The 19,128-nt window shown below is 56.4% G+C and overlaps 1 protein-coding gene across 1 annotated transcript; it reads right to left on the reverse strand.

The window, feature by feature from the left end:
• Positions 1-235: 235 nt before the first annotated feature.
• Positions 236-17,956, reverse strand: MLXIPL (MLX interacting protein like). Its single transcript, XM_041425012.1, is given in 18 exon segments — positions 236-369; positions 773-902; positions 2,032-2,155; positions 2,461-2,588; positions 2,812-2,931; positions 3,093-3,205; positions 3,852-4,026; positions 4,358-4,431; positions 5,062-5,656; positions 5,739-5,940; positions 5,942-5,972; positions 9,456-9,533; positions 10,232-10,430; positions 10,727-10,771; positions 10,965-11,054; positions 11,246-11,328; positions 11,472-11,578; positions 17,661-17,956. Coding segments are annotated over 18 exon segments (2,724 nt in total).
• Positions 17,957-19,128: the final 1,172 nt, after the last annotated feature.

A 19,128-nucleotide genomic window follows, 5' to 3' on the forward strand; every position in this document is an offset into this window, starting at 1 on the left:
TCCCTGATTCCCCCTGGCCCCCGTCCCAGTCCCGGCTTTCACGCCTTTTGGTGTCACCCCCCTCAGGTCCCGGCCCTTCCCGGCCGTGCCCAAAGCGGCGCCGGGGCTGAAGAACCACGCGGAGGCCGTGGCAGAGCACGTCCTTTATTGCAGGGGGACAGGCGCGGGACAGCCCTCATACAGTCCCGACTCCACACGCCGGTGCCCGTGGGACACCCCGGAGTCCCTGGAGCAGTCAGATGGAAGGCGTCCCAGCGCCGCCGGGGCGTCCCAGCGCCGCCACTGCCCGCGCCGCCTGCTCGGGGACACGTGCCGGGTCGCTGAGGATGGAGGTGGAGATGCTCAGCTGCCGCAGGGAGCTCAAGACGGCTGCGGGGATAGCGGACAGGGGGCTGGAAGGCGTGACCCATCCTGGGGAATTCGGCGCTGCCCGGCCCTGCTCCAGTCCCCGGAATGGTGGGACTGGTTGCTTCCACAGCCCCAGCAAACGCGGTGGAAGGAAACCCACCCTGAGGGGCTTTGGGGAGGGCTGAGCCTGCCCTGCCAGGACACGGGGTTGGGGCACTTCCGGCTCAGCCGGGGCGTGGGTGTGACAGGAGCACGGGAAATCACTAAGCAGGAGCCCCAGGACTTCCCACCGATCAGCCTTGCCGTCCCGCAGGACACCCTTGTCCTTTTCCCCTCTGCCTTTCGAGGGTGCCTTTCATGGACTGACGAGTCCATGCCTACCCAACTTGCTCAGGGTGCCACAGCCAGGCACAGGGCCACCTACTTGGCCGAAGCGCTGGGAGGGAGCAATGCTGGTCCAGCCAAGTGAGGGATGTTTGGGTGAGGCTCTCCATGCTGGCCGTGGACACCATTCCATTGAAAGACTCAAAGAGGGGCCGGATGATGATACTGAACTGGTGGGATCAGAGGAGTTAAGGACCAGCTTTGCTATGACAATGGTCTCACTCCTCCCAGGTGTGGGCATGACCTTCCTATGGCAGCAGGACAGACTTTCTTGTCTGGACATGGAGCAGAACTGCTGGGACAGCAGGACAGGCCATGGAACAGAGCTGCTGACTGCCTTCCCAGCACAGCACCACACCTGGCACTAGCCCAGGCTGCTGGGATGATGGCCTAAGTGTCACCTGGGTAGGCAGTGGGAGAGATTCAAAACTCCTGGGGTTTTTCATGTCTGGGGCTTCCAGAAAAGGTTGCTGAGACACAAGACGTCCTCCAGAGCAGGTCAGGGAACCAGCTAGCAAAGTGCTCAGGGGAAAGGCAGGACACCAGTGTGTCCCATAAGCTCCTCTATTGCTTCCAGCCTGCAGGGACCAGCCTGCAGATTTTGTGCAGGCAGTAATCCACAGAGATACCTCCACCACAAGCATGTCCTAGAGCCCATGTTTTACGATACCCCATGTCCTGAGGAAGGAGCTCCCCAGCTCTGCATCAGAAGTCACCTCTGCCTTGTCCAGATGCCCTGTGCTGGATAGGACCATGGGCAGCAGTGCCTTTCATCACTCAGCCACTTGGGATTTCACAGACCTCACAGGCTCTGCCAGTGAGTCCCAGTGTGTCTAATCCAAGCTCACAGAGAAGCAGATCCAGCCCTTTGCCCACAGGTTCCTTGGCCCTTGATCCTCTCCATCCCTGTGTTTCCAGAGTATAGCATGCAGCCACCAAGACCAAGCCATCATGTCCACAGCTTTGTGTCTGGACCTTTCCTAATCCATGGCTGCTGCCTCACAGAGCGAGTTCCCATGTAATCAGGAGCAATTCCCTCCATAAGCTTAGCTCCACTTCCCTGCTCCCTGAGGACCATTTATGCAACTGTTTTTGATTCCTTGGAGCAGAATATTCCTCCTAACCACATAATATCAGCAAGTTCCCATCATGTGACTGTGGCTAGGAAACACCTCCCTGTGTTCCCCAAAGCCTCCCGAGCTTGAGGGACCTCAAAGACCCAGAGCAGCAGATGAACCAGAGCACCTGATGCCTGGTGGAGGGTGAGATGGAGCAGCAGGCACTGGCCCCAAAGGATACGATCCAGAACTTCCAGTTTTGCAGTGTGGAGGAGCGAACATACTCATCAAACATTCTGCGCATGTGGTCGAAGCGCTGCCGTGTGATGGGCACCCCTGTGGCTGGCAGCTGCTCCTGGCACAGGCTGTGGGGTACAACCACTATTGTGGGGCCATGTTCGGGAGGCTGGGAGCTATGGAAGCTCAGTAGGAGTTGCCAGCCAATGACCCCCTCCCAGGGCAGGTGTGGGACCTGGCCCTACTCTGTCCTGCCTCTTAAGCATCAGCCCTCCCACAGAGAGGGTTTGAGGAGGGAATGTCAGCTGGGAGTGGGAGGTGCTCCAGGGAGACCTGTCATGTCCTGCTGCTATCCTGGCATTGCTGCTTGACCTGCCTGGCTACCCCAAAGCAGGCAGTGCTCCCCCATCTCCCCCAGCCACAGCCCCCTTACTTGATGGAGCCATTGAGCTCCTCGATCTGCTCCCGCAGACGCTGTGCCTCATCCTGCAGAGCTGCCCGCTCCTGCTGCAGCTTGCAGATATACTCGGCTGTCTTTTGCAGGGTGGTGGCCTTGCTGACCTGAGGAGCCATGGGGTGAGAGGGGAAGGGGGCCCAGACCACCCTTGCACAGCCGCAAGTGCAAGGGTGTGCCTCCTATGTGTGCCTCCTATGTGCCCCAGCCTCCTGCACCACAGGCTGGGTACAGGAGAGGAGCTCTATGCTGTGGGTCACAGCAGGGATGCAGTGTCTCTGGGTGATGTGCCGTGTCCCTCCATGCCCAGGGCTGGCCCTGGGTGCTCACCTTGATGCTGGGCTGAGCACTCAGTGTGCTCACCAAGCTATGCAGTGTGGTGAAGCCAAGCTTGATGTTGAAGCGTCTCTTCTGCTCAGCAGAGATGTGTGTGATGCGGCGGCTCTCCAGCTGCAGGTCAGCGCCGTCAGGCACCTCCCAGCAGCGGGGACAGCCGTGGGCCACCAGCCCCACTGGGAACAGGCTGGCCCAAAGCTTGAAGTGAGGGTGGATGGTGTCTTGGGGGCAGGAGGAAAGGGGGGTGCATATGAAGTTGGCAGCTCCTGGCATACCTTGGTGGACTCAGGCCTTCCTGGACGGGACAGAGGCTGGTGCAGGGAGATGCTAGTGCCCTGCCTTGCAGTGGGTCCTGGGGAAGCCTGGCTGGGCTTGGGCCAGTCACTGCCTGAAAAAGGGAAGGTGCTGCTGTGAAGAGAAGGATAGCAACAGCACTCATGACAAGGTGACATCTCAGCACCCGGGACGGGCAGAGAGGGGCATCCCACAGTGTTGCCTCCAGCCCAGGACAAGCCACCCCACTCAGCGGATGGGGATGCTCCACTTCAGCCTCCAAGCACACATTATCCCAAGTCCCTCTCATTTTACAGCTGTTCAGAAATGGGAACATCAGGGATTTGAGATTTTAAATTCCCAGCATTTCTTGGGGTGGAAATTGCATGGGAAGAGTTGCAAGGGCAGTGAAGTTGTTGTATGCTGCACCAAACTGAACTGGGAACAACACCAGAGCCTGGTTTCCAGCAGCCACGCTGGTTACTGTGGGTGAAAGCGGATGCTTCTTGCTCCAAAACCAAGCTCCGGGGTTTCAAAACCACAGTCCGACATTTTGCTCCATTTTTGTCTTTCCCTATTTCTGCTTTTGCTGCTGGAGAAAGAAGCAGGTGAAGGGGCACAGAAGGAACCCTCCATGCTCAGCAGGATAAATAGAAAGAGCCAGGATTGTAGCCAAAATGAAAGTTCCCACAGTGCTTGGTCCGAGCTCTCTGCAGGAGCCCCAGTGCCCTGTGGAGCTCCTTGGGGTGCTCCAGACTCACCACAAGCTGAGGTGGGGGAAAGCTGCTCTGCCTTGGGGACTTGCAGGGGGCCCAGCTGCGTGCCTGCTGTGTGCAGCAACACTTGGGAAGGGCTGGAGCCAGGAGCCAGACCTGGGCTCATCTGGGCCATTCTGGAGAGGAAGGTGGCAGGGACTTTGGAGACAGTGCTCTGTTGCTGGGAGAAGACAGAGGAAGGGGAGTTCGGGGAGCAGCACCCCACACACACCAGGTTGTACAGGATGTGCAGCCCCTGCCACCATCTGCAGGGGCAGCCACAGTGCCCCAGAAAGGGGGCCCTGCAAGCAGGATGTCTCTGCCTTGGTTGTTTCACCCAAGAAGAAAACCAGGCAACTCCTGCCATCCCCAGCCACCCAGTCACATGCCCCCTCCTTCCCTCCATTTCTGTCCAGCACACACCAAAATATGATGCCCAGAGCCCATCTCCACCCCTTCCCCAGAGGCCAGGAGAGGGCAATTCCCAACCTGGGGGTTTGTTGAGTGCTTACCACGGAGACAGGGGTCCTGGGCATGAGTCCTGCACTTATCGGGCAAGGGGTATCCAGCGCCAGGTCCTGCTTGGCTGAGGGGGCAGGGAGCAGATGGGCGCTGCTGTGTGGGGCTCTTGGGGCTTTGATCCTTGCTCTCCTTCCCTGCTCCAGGAGACAGCTAGCCCCTCCCTGCACCAGAACTGCTGCAGCCCCTTCCCTGCTGGATTGCCCCAGAGAACAGGGATGCACCTCCAGAGGAGGAGTCTGTTCTCCTCACAGGGGAGTTCTCAGGAGCTTCAGGCAGGCAGGGAGCCCCAGCCCCCCTCAAGCAAGCAGAGGGCCATAACTGTGCCCAAGGGACCTGTCCCATCACACCCACAGGCAGCATATCAGGCAGGACACCAGTAACCCACCTCAGCCTCTTGTGCCAACAGGGCCATAGAGACCAGACTAGGGACACAGGAACTTCCCAGCAGTGCCTGTTACCAAATCCTGGGGCTGGGCTGCATCTCCCTCTGAGACCACTGAAGCCAGGGCTGATCCCTCAGGCATGGCTTCACCCCTGGGTTTGGAACTACCCCATTATGGGGACTGCCATGTGCCCTGCCCAGTATTCCCTGTGTCCCAACCCCAGGGAAAAATAGGGTCCCCACTCTGATCCCCACAACAGCATGCCCCCCACCTCACTCCTGTGTCCCCCCACAGCCCCCCAGCCCTGTTACCTGTGGTCAGGAGCTGGCTCGGGCAGGGGTTGGGCTCGGGCAGGTGGGACAGAGGGTGTCCTGGCAGCCTCCTTGCCTTGGTGCCACTGGGCTTCACCTTGGGCTGCCCACCCTCACCCTGGGGTGGCCCCTTGGTGGGGGTAAACCTGGGGTTGCCCAGCAGGGCAGGGGGCAGGAGCTGGGAGACAGCAGGGCTGGAGTACCCCTGGGGCCCCATGCCTGTGGCATAGCCCAGCCCTGGGACGTAGGGGGCAAAGCAAGGGCTCGAGAGAGGGGAGGGAGGGTGGGTGGCAAGCGAGGGGTCAGGTGAACTGCTGTAGGGGAACTTAGAGCGGGGGGCTGAGGTGGGGGAGAAGGGGGGTTCCAGGCTCAGCAGTGGTGCCCGGGGGGATGGGATGGGGGAGACATAATGGGGTGCTGGTGGCTCCAGGCTGAGACACTTGCCAGGGAAGTCGTACTGCAGTGTGGGCTTGTGTCGGAGCTGGGGGCTGAGGCTGCTGGGTGCCACGTCGGGGGGGTCGGGGGGCAGGGGGGCCAGGGGCAGCTCAGAGCCCAGGAAGGCGCTGTGGAGGCTGAGCTGGGAGGCACCACTGGGCTGTAGAAGACATGGCAGGGTCAGGGTGGCTGACTGGTACACCACCAGTAAGCCAAAGGCTGCAGGTTGGGATTCCACTCACCTGGGGGAGGGTGCCAGGTAGGAGTGGGGCCTCGGGGCTCACAGGCAGCCCTCGAACACCCATTAGGGACCCCCCACTGCTGAACAGGGGCTCAGCCATGGGCGAGAAGCAGGATGGATCCTGGTAGCCCGGTTGTGTCTGAGATGGGGGTGGCCGGTGGCTGGTGAAGATTTCTGCAGTGCCAAGTAGAGACACAGTGGCATAAGTGACCTGCCCGGAGAGGAGGGGGACACCCTGGGGCATGAGGGGTGGAACCATACTCTGCTACTGGCACTCTGCACTTTTTGGGGCCAGGGCAGCTCCTGCACATTTTCACCCATGGCCAACAAGTTCTGTGCTGCCCACTCCAGTGCTGCTGTGCGTGCAGCCTGTGGCTAACCACATCCCATGGCCTTCCTGAAGCCGAGCCGCGTGACCCTACCGTGACTCCCACTCCCTTCCTCTCTCCTTCCCACAACCCTGGTCCTTCCGCAGGCCCAGACACCACAGCACAAAGGGCGGGTCCCACATTTTCGGCAGCTGTCTCCCTGGGCACATCAGCCCCATTAATGCCTTGGCTCAGTGCCTGTGTCAATGCTGGTTCTGGCATCGCCACAGGGAGGGTTTTTCATGGAGAGGATGACTGTGGGCCATGGATGGCAGTGCTGGATGCTTCCCTGTAGGATGGAGTAGAAGGGTTCACTAGGTTTGCTGCCTAGCAGCCCCTGGCACAGGTGCAGTGCCTGAGCAGCCACTGGGGACAGGCACTTGCACTTCCTCTGGGAAGCACCCAGCTCTCCAGCCCTTGGCTGGCACTGGCAGTGCCAGCTCCAGGTCCTGCTGCTAGTTCTGCCCGCCTGGTGTACACAGCCATGCTCTGGGCACCATCTGTGGTCCAGGCTCCAGCAGCTGGGGTGCCCTGCCTGGGACCCACAAATGCCTAAGACCCTGCTGAATCTACACCAAAGGAACAAACATGCCAGCACTGTGGGATGCCAGAGGACTGGGCATGGTGATGGTTCCAGCACACCATGCGCTGCCATCTGAGGGGAACACTTATGTGAGACAGGACAGAGCCACTGCTGAGATGTCCCAGTCAGCTCTCAGAGTGCCCCTTACCCCTGCCACAGCCATGGTGAATCCCTGACAGAATGTCAGGGCCACCCCTGCCCCTCCAAAGACCAGCACTTTGTGTGTGTCACAGTGCTGCCAGGCAGGAGCTTGGCCTTCCTGGGATACAGTCCAGCCCCACATTGCCCCCACCTCAGCCATGCTCACACCAGCATGTCCCTGCCACCAGCGCTGAAGCTCTGCAGGTATTTATAGGAATTTGTGGTACCCAACCCGCCAGATCCGATTGTGCCTCTCACCATGCCTGTTAGACCCTCTTGTGCCTCTCACTGTGCTACAGGGATGGAAGGTGGCTGGCAATCCCTGGGAGCCTTGTCCTCCCTTTCTCCTGCCCCTTCCTCACCCCATAGCTCTTGCCCATGCTTCTCCTCACTGTTGTATCACCCTGTTACATTTGAGGCAGTGCGGCATGGCCAGGGCACAGCCTGCTCAAGGGAGAAGAGCCTGTGTGGTCAGCAAACCACACCTTTGGTATCCTGCTCAAACCTGGGGATGCTCTCCAATGTGATTGGGCCTTCCCAACCCAAAGCCCCTTCAGCACTTGTCCCAGGCTTTTGGGAGAGCCCTGCAGTGCAGCAGGGCATTGCCACCCCGTGGGACAGACAGCCCAGCCCCAGTGCCCAGCACCAATCCTACCTGGAACACAGTGCCAGCAGGGCACAGGGCTGGACTGCTCCCTCGCCTCTGCCATCAGGACTTGTCCATCTGCCTCACACCGCACTCCAGCACCCGCCGCAGACACAAGATGCTTCCTCATTTGGGGATTGGTTTGCAGGCACTGACTGACAGGCACTGAGCTCTGCCACACCACCCCACACAATAACAGCCCTGTGACCCCATGGTGCCTACCCCACACGCCTGCTCTGTGTAGCTCTGCATGAGGCTGCTGGGTGATCCTTACTCCAAAGTTGCCTGCCCTGCTGAATAAGTGACCTTTTGGGACATAATTGTGTTGGCTGGCACCCAGTATCCCAATCTCCTCTCCCCATCTCCTCACAGTCCCAGGGGTACATGGCACACACAGTGCTCAGACGTAACACCTTACCACCCAGGGAGCTGCTCCATTCAGGACAAAACTCCCACCAACAGGTCTCCAAGCACCTCATGGGATGCTGCTCTGTCTCAGGACACACTAGCCTGGCAGACCAGGAGCCCCAGCTAGGCTGGGGACCCTCCCCAGCCCCAGCAGTGTCCCTGGGCTGAGGCACTGGACATGGTCAGAGCAGGAAGGGATGTTTCCTTGTGATGTTGTGGTCTGCAGTAAGACCGATCCCATTGCCAAGAAGCACCCTGAAGCAAAAGGCCTTTTCCCAGGAAAAAAGCCAGCCTAACTGATATATTGGTTCAGAAAGGAACCACCATGCTCCTGCCATCTCCTGCTGAGCATGAGGCCATGCTGGAACCTCAGAGAGGTGCTGGAGCTGCTGCTGTGACACCATACAGCACCTCTCAGGATAAGGAACCAAGTGTCCATTTGACCCACTTGGAGCTGTCACACCTTCTAGGAACTGATGCCCACTTGGGGCACCAGGGGACAGAAGGTGAAGCATCAGCCATGGCAACAGACCCTCTTCCCAGCATGCCTCACTCTGATGGGATCTCTGGTTGGAATGAGTTGAGAGGGTGCTGGCAGGAGTCTTCCCACCTCATCCATTGCAAGAGCATCCATCCCAAGGGCACCCATGCCACCACCTGCCCTGGCACATTAAGTGCCCAGCCTGCTCCCTGCCAGCATCTGGTCTTGCAACACTCCACAGCCATATGGTGCAAGTACCCTTTTTTCCTTCTCCTGGAGGAAGTTGAGACTGGCCATGGAGCTCCAGGCTGCTCACACAGGGAGATGCTGGTGCTGCCCAAGGCCACTAACTATACCTGGGTATCCGGCAGGCTTCCACCCTGCACAATGTACACAGGCTACCAGCTCTGGCATGTTAGAGGGCAAAGCTGGTCCCCAACAGTGCCTTGCCCTGGCATTTGGGGACACTGCTGTGACCAGGACATGTCCCATCTGACTGCATGGACATTCACAGCTCAGGGCCTGCATGGCAGCATGGGGCAGTTTGCCACTGCCCACTTGGTGGTATTCCCACAGCTGGAAACCAGGGCCAGATTTGTCTTTGGGCAGCCTGGCAGGGACAGTGACTTGTCCCCAGGGGATGTAGCACAGCCTTGTGCAGGGTCCCAGCTCCAAGCCAACCACCCAGGCTGGCTGGGCAGTGGGATGAGGAGGGGACTCAGCAGAACCTACTCTCTAGAGTTTTCCTCTTCCTCTGGGGGACAATTGTCCTTCCTTTATCTGCAGCCAAAATGAGGGCCTTTAGCACTCCTGGAAATAACCTATTTTTGTAGAAACCCCCTCCCACACCTCCTGGCCAAGCCCTTCCTGACCTTCTGTGGCTCTTTCCAGGGGCAGGCAGGCACAACAAGGCTCAGCCTTCAGCCCCTGCCCATACATGCTGCTTTTCCCATGCCATTAGATGTCCAGTGTTTTTGGCTTGTCTCAGCAATTCCCACTACTGCCAGGCCAAACCTGTGACCCCTCATTTTAGGCAGTCACAGTGTGCAGGGCTGGGTGGGATGTGGTACTGCATCCAGGCTGCCTCTTACCTGATATGTCCATGTCATCCAGGCTGGGCTGCAGGGGTGCCAAATCCGGCTGTATCATGTCAGCATTCCCAACATATGCTGGAAGAGGGCAGAGCTGGAACATCAAAGCTCAGCCACTGCATCCCTGAGACCCACCTTGAGGGCTGCTCCCACCACTGCCCTGACACCCACCTGGCTGCCATACCTCTGTGTCACTCCAGAATCACCCTGTATCACTGCTCTCAGCCCTGGGCAGGGAGCTAAGTGCCTGCCCTGAGGAGAGCCAGGCCATCCCATCCCATCCCATCCCATCCCATCCCATCCCATCCCACTACTGTCCATCAGCATCTCTAGGGCCTCATCCAGTTCCTAGGAACCCCAGTGAAAGGCTGATTCTTGGCACAGGACCTGGCTAGAACTGCAGATGCCCAAGGGGCAGATGCAGGGCCAGGTAGGGACAACAAAGAGTGGCCATGGAAGCAGGACCTGCCCTGGGGGCTGGGGCAAAGTCCTTCATGGTGCTGGTGGTCCCTGGGGAGCTCAGCCCTCAGCATGCTTGTGCATAGGGAACCATCATGAGATGATCCCACCCTGTCCAAAAACTCCTCAAGCACCTTCTCCCCTGGTGGCTCCTGTTTGGGCAGAACAGGAACATCCCTTCCCCCTGCCCCATCACGGCAGATGCCAGGGGACCCTGCCTGCCCAAAAGGACATGGCTGGCAGCTCTCAGGGGCTAAGCCAAGACACATCTGGATTCCTCCTCCACATCCTGCTGAAGCATGGTCTGCAGCACCTACCATCTTCGGGGAGCACCTGGTGGGTGGTAGGCATCTGTGTCATGGTGAAGAGGGTGTCAGATATGTCCGAGAGGAAGGTGTCCAAATCGAAATGCTGCCTGCTCCCACGCTCCTCCTCCTCATCCCCAAGGAGCATGGGCACTACATTGCAGAAGAGCTGGTTGCACCATTTCTCCGTTGGCCTCCAGACATCCTCATCCTACATGAGGTAGAGCAAAGGAGCCGAGTGGACGCCTCTCGTGGGTCAGGTCTATGTCTGGCTCCCTGGCTGCTCCCACGGCAGCTCCCATGCTCCCTGCAGTGTTTGGTCCCTCCAAACATTAATGCCTGGCACATTGCTACTTCCAGAGGGTGAATCCAGCATCCTAGATGCTTAGCATCTCATTCCAATGGGATTATCATGCCCTGGGGCTTTTCTTTGCCCTTCTCCCCAGTGCAGGTGTCCAAACTGCGCTCCCCTGTCTCCCTCTTCCCACCCTTTCTCAGCAGACTCACCCGCTTTGGACTGGAGATTCCTCCCTCCCGTGTGGATTTTCGGAGCTGGAAGGAGAAGACAGCCTAGGTCATCCCCCAGGCAGGGAGAGCTCAGGGGGCCAGCCAGCATCCCACTCCCATGCTGGCAAAAGCCTGTCATGTCCTGCCCTGTCAGCCATGCCTCCAGGCTGGTCACACTGTTCCATCCTACTGCTGGCACTGTCACAGGACAAGGAGCAGCACGGGCAGAGCCACTCACCCGCTTCTTATAGTAGATCCTCCATTTGTGGTACTCCCTCATCACCACCTCAATGCGACGTTTCCAGTAGTTGCCCTCCAGCACGACAGCCTGGGGGGCAGGACAGGGTGTCATGGCTGAGCTCTCTGGCCCCAGCACCCCACAGTCAGGGCTGCTTTCCCTGTGTCATATCAGAAACACCTTTTCCAGCAAACCTATGAAATGCAATGTGTCCCCAGATCCCCACTGTGCCACACCAACCTTGGTGCTGCCCCAGAGAGCTTCAAGGGACCCTGCCCTACCTCTGGTTTTCGGTGCTCATCAGCCTCCATGCCCTCCAGAGGGGTGATGAAGCCGCACACAGGGTTTTTCCTCCGTTCCACATCTGCACAGACGAGAATACAGGTGGCTGTATCCATGCCCCATCCCAATCTCTGCACCTGTACACAGTCTTTCCAGTGCCAGCCCCCTCCCACTGGCACAGCCTGGCATCTGGCAGACAGAGTGGTGTCTGGCACCCATACTCACATTGGATGTACCATGCTCTCCAGATCACATTGTTGAGTCGAATTTTATCCCAGCAAAGCAGCCGCAGCCCCTTGAAATTCTTCCACTTTGGAGATACTAGCTTTCCACTGAAACACCAAGCAAAGGGGAGGCTGAGGGGTACCACCTTGAAAGATGTCCAGGGGCCACCTGCCCTGGTGGCAGGTCAGGAGCAGGTATAGCCATGTGACTCTGCTGCAGGTGCTTGCCAGGCACCTGTGGGAGCACCCACTGGAGCATTCCAAGCTCCTGCACACCCTGGGAGCAGCACAGACCTAAACCCTGAGCTTCACACACCCACAGAAGGCTTCTCAAACCCTTGGATTAAAGCACAACCCATTGAGGCATTGATTCCTTGATATTTGAACCCAGCTTCAAGGTGGGATCCTGCTGCTCCTGACCAAGCCAACTGTGTCCTGGTCCTGGGGAACAGGAAGATAAATTTCCTGCCCAGGTGAGATGTGTGGTGACATGTACTGTAGTGCCTCTTGCCTCATCACAGTGTTTGGGCAGGTAATTCTGACCCTTCCTTTAACACCAGAAAAGGCTCGGAAATGCTGCCTTCAGCTGGGGCAGTCAAGGGCAGCTCTTGTGGAGGGTCTGGGAAGGCAGGACAACACGGGAGGATGTTAAGGGACACTTGCCTGTGCTCCAAGACAGACACATAGTGACACCAGCCCTGCCCTCAGTCAGAGTTGCCCTGGCCTCTTCTCCACACCGATCCCTGCAAACCTGCCCCCTGGGCCCAAGCTGGGTTCCCTGCTTCCCATTTCCTGGTTCCCAGAGGCAGCCGTGTTTGTTCTGCAGCTCATCGTAGTGGTGGTGATGGTGGTGATGTCCCTGATGGAACCTGCACTGCAGGAAGCCTCATTTCACTCCTTATCTTGTTTCCGTCCAGCCAAGGAACACAGCCCCTCATGTGTAGCCGCCGAGGAGGTCCTGAGGGTCCGGCTGCCCAAAGAGCTCTGCGGGTAGGCCAGGGTCCCTCTGCCTTACTTTGGGGTCCATTTCACTTCTCCAGCTCTCCAACAACATGGTGTGGCCTTGGAGCAATCCCCGGTTCTCCAGAGGTCCTTTGAGAGCTGGCTGCAGGCTGCATGGCATTCCTGCCTAGGAAGCCAGGTCCCTCTCCAGCAGATAGTTTGTATCCTAAATATCTTAGTTCTGCTTTGACTCCCACTTTTCCTTGGTACATGCGTGGAGCAGGAAAGGTGGAAGCTGAGCTGGTGTCAGGGTGCTGTATCCCCTGTTCCCAGCCCCTCCAGGTGCTGCCCGGCCGTGTCCCCAGGCAGGTGCTGGGAATGAGAGTGGTGCATGAAGCCTCTGACTTGTTCATTAAAGGTGGTGAAACCTCTAAGTGTTCTCAAATAATGATTTTGGTGTGTTCTGTTTTGACCTGCCTTGAAATCTGCCTCTGGTAGAGGGAGAAGACTGGGGACCCCTACAATTCCTAATGCAGGGATGTGTCTAGGAGCAGGTGCAGGAGTGGATGAGGATGGTCTCCCAAGGGAGACCCAGCCTGACACATAGCCCCAGGGGCTGGAGAAGGACCTGTGACTCCAGCCTGCAGAGAGTTAAGGCTGACACTGACCACTCTGCTATCACTAGGATTTTGAACTTTCCCCAGGAGCACATGGCAAACAGCAAGATGGTGCCAAGTGGAGGAGCCAATGGAAGAGACAGGATTCCTGGGCACATGGCCAGATCATGCTGGTCAAGGCCATGTTCCTCACTCAGAGCCAGCTGAAAAGAGCAGTTTGAGCCTGTGGGACACACCTTGGCCTCGTGTGAGGCCAGTGGGCCATGGCTAGGAGTTGCTGTGGGGCCTGGAGGTAACAGATGCCTTTGAGCTTTACCACCAAATGCTTTTTTCCCCCTTCATGATCCTTTCAGATTTGGGGCTTAACAAGCTGATCTTTGCTCCCTGCTATGCCTTGGAAAGGGCCCCACCCTTCTCTGCAATTATCTCCCCTGGGGAGTTGGATGCAAACTTCACATTGAACCGTGGGAAGGTTATAGGGTGCCCCAAACAAGTTGGGGTCCTACTGTCCTACACTATCAGGAGGAGGGGGACACAGATTCTGCCACTGGCTACAGGGTGTTTGTGGGATAGGGTGAGGTGGCAACAGGGCTCACCCTGAGTCCAACACTGGCATGGGTCCAGCAGTACCTTGTTTGGTCTGTGACTCATTTACCTATCCAGCAGTTTCAGGTGTTGCAGTCCCTGATTTCATGGCGACATTTCCTCTTCATCAACAGCAAGAGGAGCTGCTGTATGAAGAGAGGAGTGATCTGGAGAGATGCAGGGCTGCACCAGCCCAGCCCCTCTGCACAACCCTTGAACAGGATCAACCTCAAAACCTTGGGGAATGACAGAAGAAAGAAGTGCAACTCCCTGCCACAAATGATAGCAGAGCCACAGTGCAGCGTGGGTGTGTTTAGCCCAAGCACGAGCCTTTCCCGCTCATCAGACCGCCCTTGAATGGAGGTCTTCTGCAAGAAAAAATAGGGTTGAATTATGAACCCCAGTGAGCGCATCCCTGGAGTCTCTGCCTGGTGTTCACTACTCCTGTGTGAGCATTTAAGGCACTGTGAATTACAGAATCAATAGCAGCAGTTCCACTTCTCCCAGGGGAGACACAGGCTGACAAGAGGATGAATTAGTAGGGAATTGGCACACAATATACCTTTTTTAATTCACAAGAGAGGCTGAGTGTATACTCCAAGTTACTTCCCAGTCTGATGTCCCTGCTTGCCAAATCTCTCTGGAGCACAAGACAAATGTTGCCAGGTAAGACCATGAGTGACTGCAGTTCATATCTCCCAATCCCAGTTTTCCTTCCTTCAGGAGGATGTTCCCCAGGTCAGTGATTCCCAACAGTAAGTCACAGGAGGGGGTGTGAGCCCAGCCACAACACTGTGCAGGCCACACTGTGGTGATGGAGAGGATGAGCCTTCTCGTGCTAAGGCCAAAATGTCAGCAGCTCCTGTAGGAGCTCAGCACCACCCTCAGCTTTTTGGGTAATGAGATGCAGCCAGCTGGGCTGTAGGGAGAAACAACATTCTAGGGGAGGATTCAAGGAATGCAGGATGTTTCAGGGGAAGGAGTGAGAAAGGATCATTAAGCAGGAAGCTGCTCTAAATGTCCTGGAATATAGGTAAAAAGGAACTGCTTCATCCTAGCCTTAGGAGGAAGACCTCAGAGAGGGGAGTTGCCTCTCTTTGGGGAATCTGAGGAAAGAAATTACTGTGGGAAGCAAACCTTGATGTGGAGAGAGCATTTCTTTACCAGTGAGGGTTGATGCCCAGTCCTGCCCATGGACGGAAGATAAGTCATATCCCCAGAATGACTGCTTAGGCTGAGACAGGACTGCTGTAATGTCTGTGGAATGCAGAGGAGGAAATGCTGGAGAGGGGAAGAATTCCAGCTGTAACCATTGAAAAATATTTAGGGAAAGTTTCGTGAGTTACCTTTGAAATGGTGTGAGCAGATGGCAAAGGATGGGTGGCTGCAGTAGTCACAGCTCACCAGGGGACAGGATAGTTTTCCCCTCTGCTCCACACTGCTATGGCCAAGTCTGGACATTGTGTCCAATGGACAGAGAAGGAGGTTTACAAACTGGAGTGATCCTGGAGAAGGATATCAAGGTGGTTGGGGACTAATATATGTGACAGAAGAGGCCTTTGAGGGATGGGTTTGTTCAGTCTCAAGAAGGTGAAGAGAGAATTACTGCCATCAGCTGCCCTAAGGAGGAGACAGAGCCAGACAGTTCTCAAACATGCACTGAGAAAGGCCAAGGGGAAACAGACATAAGAATTGGAACAGGTAAACTCCAAACTAGAGCCACAGACAGCAATTCCCTGTAGGAGAGGGGAGCTCTGGGCAGGCTGGACAATTGATGGGGTCACATCCTAGGGCTCCATCTGTCAGAGTGATGGCCCTGAGCAACCTGACCTCGCTTTGGATCTAGCCCTGCCCTGCATGAGGGTTGGATGAGGAACTCCACAGGTGCCTCCCAGGTGACAGCTTACAATGGTTTCTCCTTGGTTAGGAAGTTAGTCTGAGCTTAACTGTGGGTGCTCTCCTGAGGGCTGGAGGATATTGGGCTGGTGACCCCAACTGAGGCTGTGCTGCACCTGGGAACCTGTCTGGGAGGGGAGGTGTGAAATGACAAGTGATGCAAAGAAGTATCAAATCAGACAACGCTAAATGTAGAAACGCACCAAAAACACTTAACTCCATTTTCCCACCCTGATACCCTTCTCCAGCTGCTGCCTACAAGTGTCAAAAATGTATTAGCAAAAGAAAGGCAAAGAGAGCTGGGGTTGTCCAGCCTGAAGAGAAGGCTCCGGCGAGACCTTAGAGCCCTCTCAGTGCTTAAAGAGGATCCAAGAGATCTGGAGAGGGATTTCGGTCAAGGGCCTAGAGTGACAAGACAAGGGGGAATGATTTCACAATGTCAGAGGACAGGACTAGATGGGATTTTAGGAAAAAATTATTTCCTGTGAGGGTGGTAAGGTCCCAGCACAGGTTGCCCAGAGAAGCTGTGGCTGCCCCATTCCTGGAAGTGTCCAAAGCCAGGCTGGACACGGCTTAGGTGAGTGTCCCTTTACATAGGAGCCAGTATCTGCACTGCCATGCTCAGTGCAGAGAGGAAATTGAGGCACTGAGAGTCCAGGGAGTAAGGAGAACTGGAACAATGGAACCCTGACTGCAGTGGAATGGCCAGCCCCCAGTCACACACAGTACTCCAGCTGTCAAAGCCCTTGTACCCTGTCCATTTCCACTCTGCCTGGGAGCTCCAGAGCTCAGGGGCACACTGAATCTGCCTTGCATCTCATGAGTCTATGGTTTGAGCACCCTGATGTGACAGTGTCTGTTTCTCCAGCCTCAAAGCTGCAGGGCTCAGGTATGGAAAGAATGGGGCTGGGAGAGGAAAAGACAGCAAGGCCACCAGTGTCTCTATGACCCCTGTTTGTGGCACTCAGGGGTGGCCTGCCCAACCAGGAAGCATGATCCTTCACCTGGGTCACCCCATGCTGAGGTTCCCTGTGCTCCCAGAGAGCACTGCCTTCCCCAGCCCCTTGGAGCAGAGCTGTGCTGTGCTGGCTACTGGCAAACTGGGATGATCCCATCCAGCACCTGGGATATGGTGATGGGTCAGATGTACACAGCTATGTGGGAACTGGTACCCTTGGAGTGCTGTCTCTGTGCCCAGCATCCCCAAGGATGTCCTGGCAGTGACCACATTCCCTATTGCATTGAGCATTCAAGGACTCCAAGGCAAACCTGAGAGCTCAGCTACTGGATGAGATCCTGGATGAGGTAATCGACACCTCTTCAAGGCTGCTTTGCTGAGGTTTTGCTTTCACATGGTAGAACATCATCATCTAGGTTTTCACATTTGGACATTTTGGGAGAGCTATACAAGCAGTTTGGCACTGACTCCAGCAGAGCAAGTCACGCTGATGCCATGCTGGAGAGAACTCAAAACCTTGGGGCTTTGCAAAGGAGGGGAGCTGCCTCCAAGAATGTGGACTGTGGCCATAACAGACACATTGCAGTCTGTTCTGTTGTCACCAAAGAGCTGTCACTGGGCTTTGGCAATTTGTGTGGCAGGGGAACAATGCAGGCACCCATCTGATTTTTCAGGAGAGAAGGAGGAAAGCTTTCAGGAGACCTTGGACAAAACCTGTGCAGCCATCCAGTCCCAAGTGCTACTGCATGTCATGGAGTAACCTCAGGACATGGGGACAGAGTCAAGAATGGAAGGCAGGACTCCTGCTCTGAGCTGGATTGCCAAAGAACTGAGTGTTAGCTGTCCACAGGGTCACTGCTGCTCTACAGAGTGTGCTGGGTCTGGCCATGGAGGAAATACAGCCGGGCACAGTGACACCAGATCTCGTGGGAAAATGGAGGAGAGTCAAGCTACACGTGGAACAGAGAAGCTTCCCACTTGGCTCCACAGCCAACAGCCTGGTATCAGCTCTTTCTCCCTGAAAATTTCCAGGATGGCAATTTCTGAGCATATGACACATCACAGCCCATGGAGAAGAGGAGGAGAAGGTCAGATGGAAACAAATTGCTGGCTGGGGAACGGGACTCAGCTAGCCTTCTGCTTCCAGCTAGCTGGGGGTCCATAAGACACACATAAGGGCTCTGGGACTCACCTGTACTCCAGGCTCATGCACTCAAAGAGCCGGGTGAGGGTCGGGTCAATACTCCGGGGATCAGCCAGCTCAGGCTCAGCACGGTGGTGCCGTCGCCGGGGCAGTGAGTCGCTGTGCGGGCAGGACACCATGAAGTGGCCACTGTGGATGACCTGGGAGTAGTTCTGTGCCGCAGCATTGGGTCCTGTGCCACCCACAGCTGCGTCCTCTGAGTCAGAGTCAGAGTCGGAGACGGGGCAGGGCCCAACCGGAGGCTCCAGGAAAGGTCCCGGTAGTCCCACCTGAGTTCCTGCCATTCCTGCTTCCTACTGGGGAACCCTTATGGATCTGGCCCAGCACTGTGATCTGTGTCCCGGTTGAGCTGAGCCCTACAGACACTGCATTGGCATCGAGCACATGCTGGGCTCCCCAGTATAGAACACTAGCACCACGCCTCCTCCTAGGCACCTCCTCCACCCAGCCCACGCCACCGTCTCTTTCTTGCTCCAGGGTTCAGTGGTTGGTTCCCCAAGGCGGATTCGCTGCCAGCTCTATTTATAGTGCTGGTGACTGATCCCGCCCATGGCAGACCATCAGCAGGACATGTCCAATGGCCACCAAGCACCAGAGCTTCAGCTCCGTGCCACCATCCTACTCTAGCAGTGTCCTGACAACCCCAGCTTTTACATCCCCCACACACCTGGGGAGGAGCACTGTGGGTCCCCTGTCCCCCCTTCCTCTGGCCAAGGGTTGGCTGGCAGTCGGCTCTGTTTACCTGGAGTTAATCACTGATCCCAGGTGCTGGTGGAGTGAGGAGCAGGCAGTATTTACCCAGTGCCTCTGCTTTAATGGATCTCCCTGCACTTTCAAGGGAACAAACAGAGATTAAAGGACACAAACAGGTAAAATTATAGCAACAGGCACTCAGCTCAGCACAATGCAAGCCAAGGCACTGAGCCAAGTGCCAAGCTGAGAAACAGCCCCAGGAAAGCCTGCTCCAAGCTGTGATCCAGCAGGAGAGGGGATACAAACAACAAATGTGAGAGAGAACAGATATGAGTTTGGTATTTTGGGATTTACACACCTTCTTGTCATGTAGTCCTTAAAATCAAAGAATCATCAAATCCTAGAGTGATTTGTGTTGGTAGGGACCTTAAAACTCACCTCATTCCACTCCACTTCCACTATACCAAGGACACCTTCCACAAGAACAAGTTGCTCAAAGCCCTGTCCAACCTGGCCCAGAGTATTTCAGGGATGAGGCAGCCACAACTTTTCTGGGCAACTTGTGCTCGGACCTCACCACCCTCACAGGAAATAACTTTTTCCTAATATCCACTCTAAATCCACCCTGGATTGCCTTCACCTCTGAGGTTTCCTGAGAGAGGTGGGCAGGCAGGGCTTGATGCACCAACCCCTGCTCCATGACAGTGGATCTTGGATAAATACGGTATGTGGAATGTGTAATTCCAGCCAGACCTGTGTCGCA

Source organism: Onychostruthus taczanowskii, unplaced genomic scaffold, assembly GCF_017590055.1.
Source record: "Onychostruthus taczanowskii isolate IOZ18803 unplaced genomic scaffold, ASM1759005v1 scaffold86, whole genome shotgun sequence".
NCBI classification, from domain to species: domain Eukaryota; kingdom Metazoa; phylum Chordata; class Aves; order Passeriformes; family Passeridae; genus Onychostruthus; species Onychostruthus taczanowskii.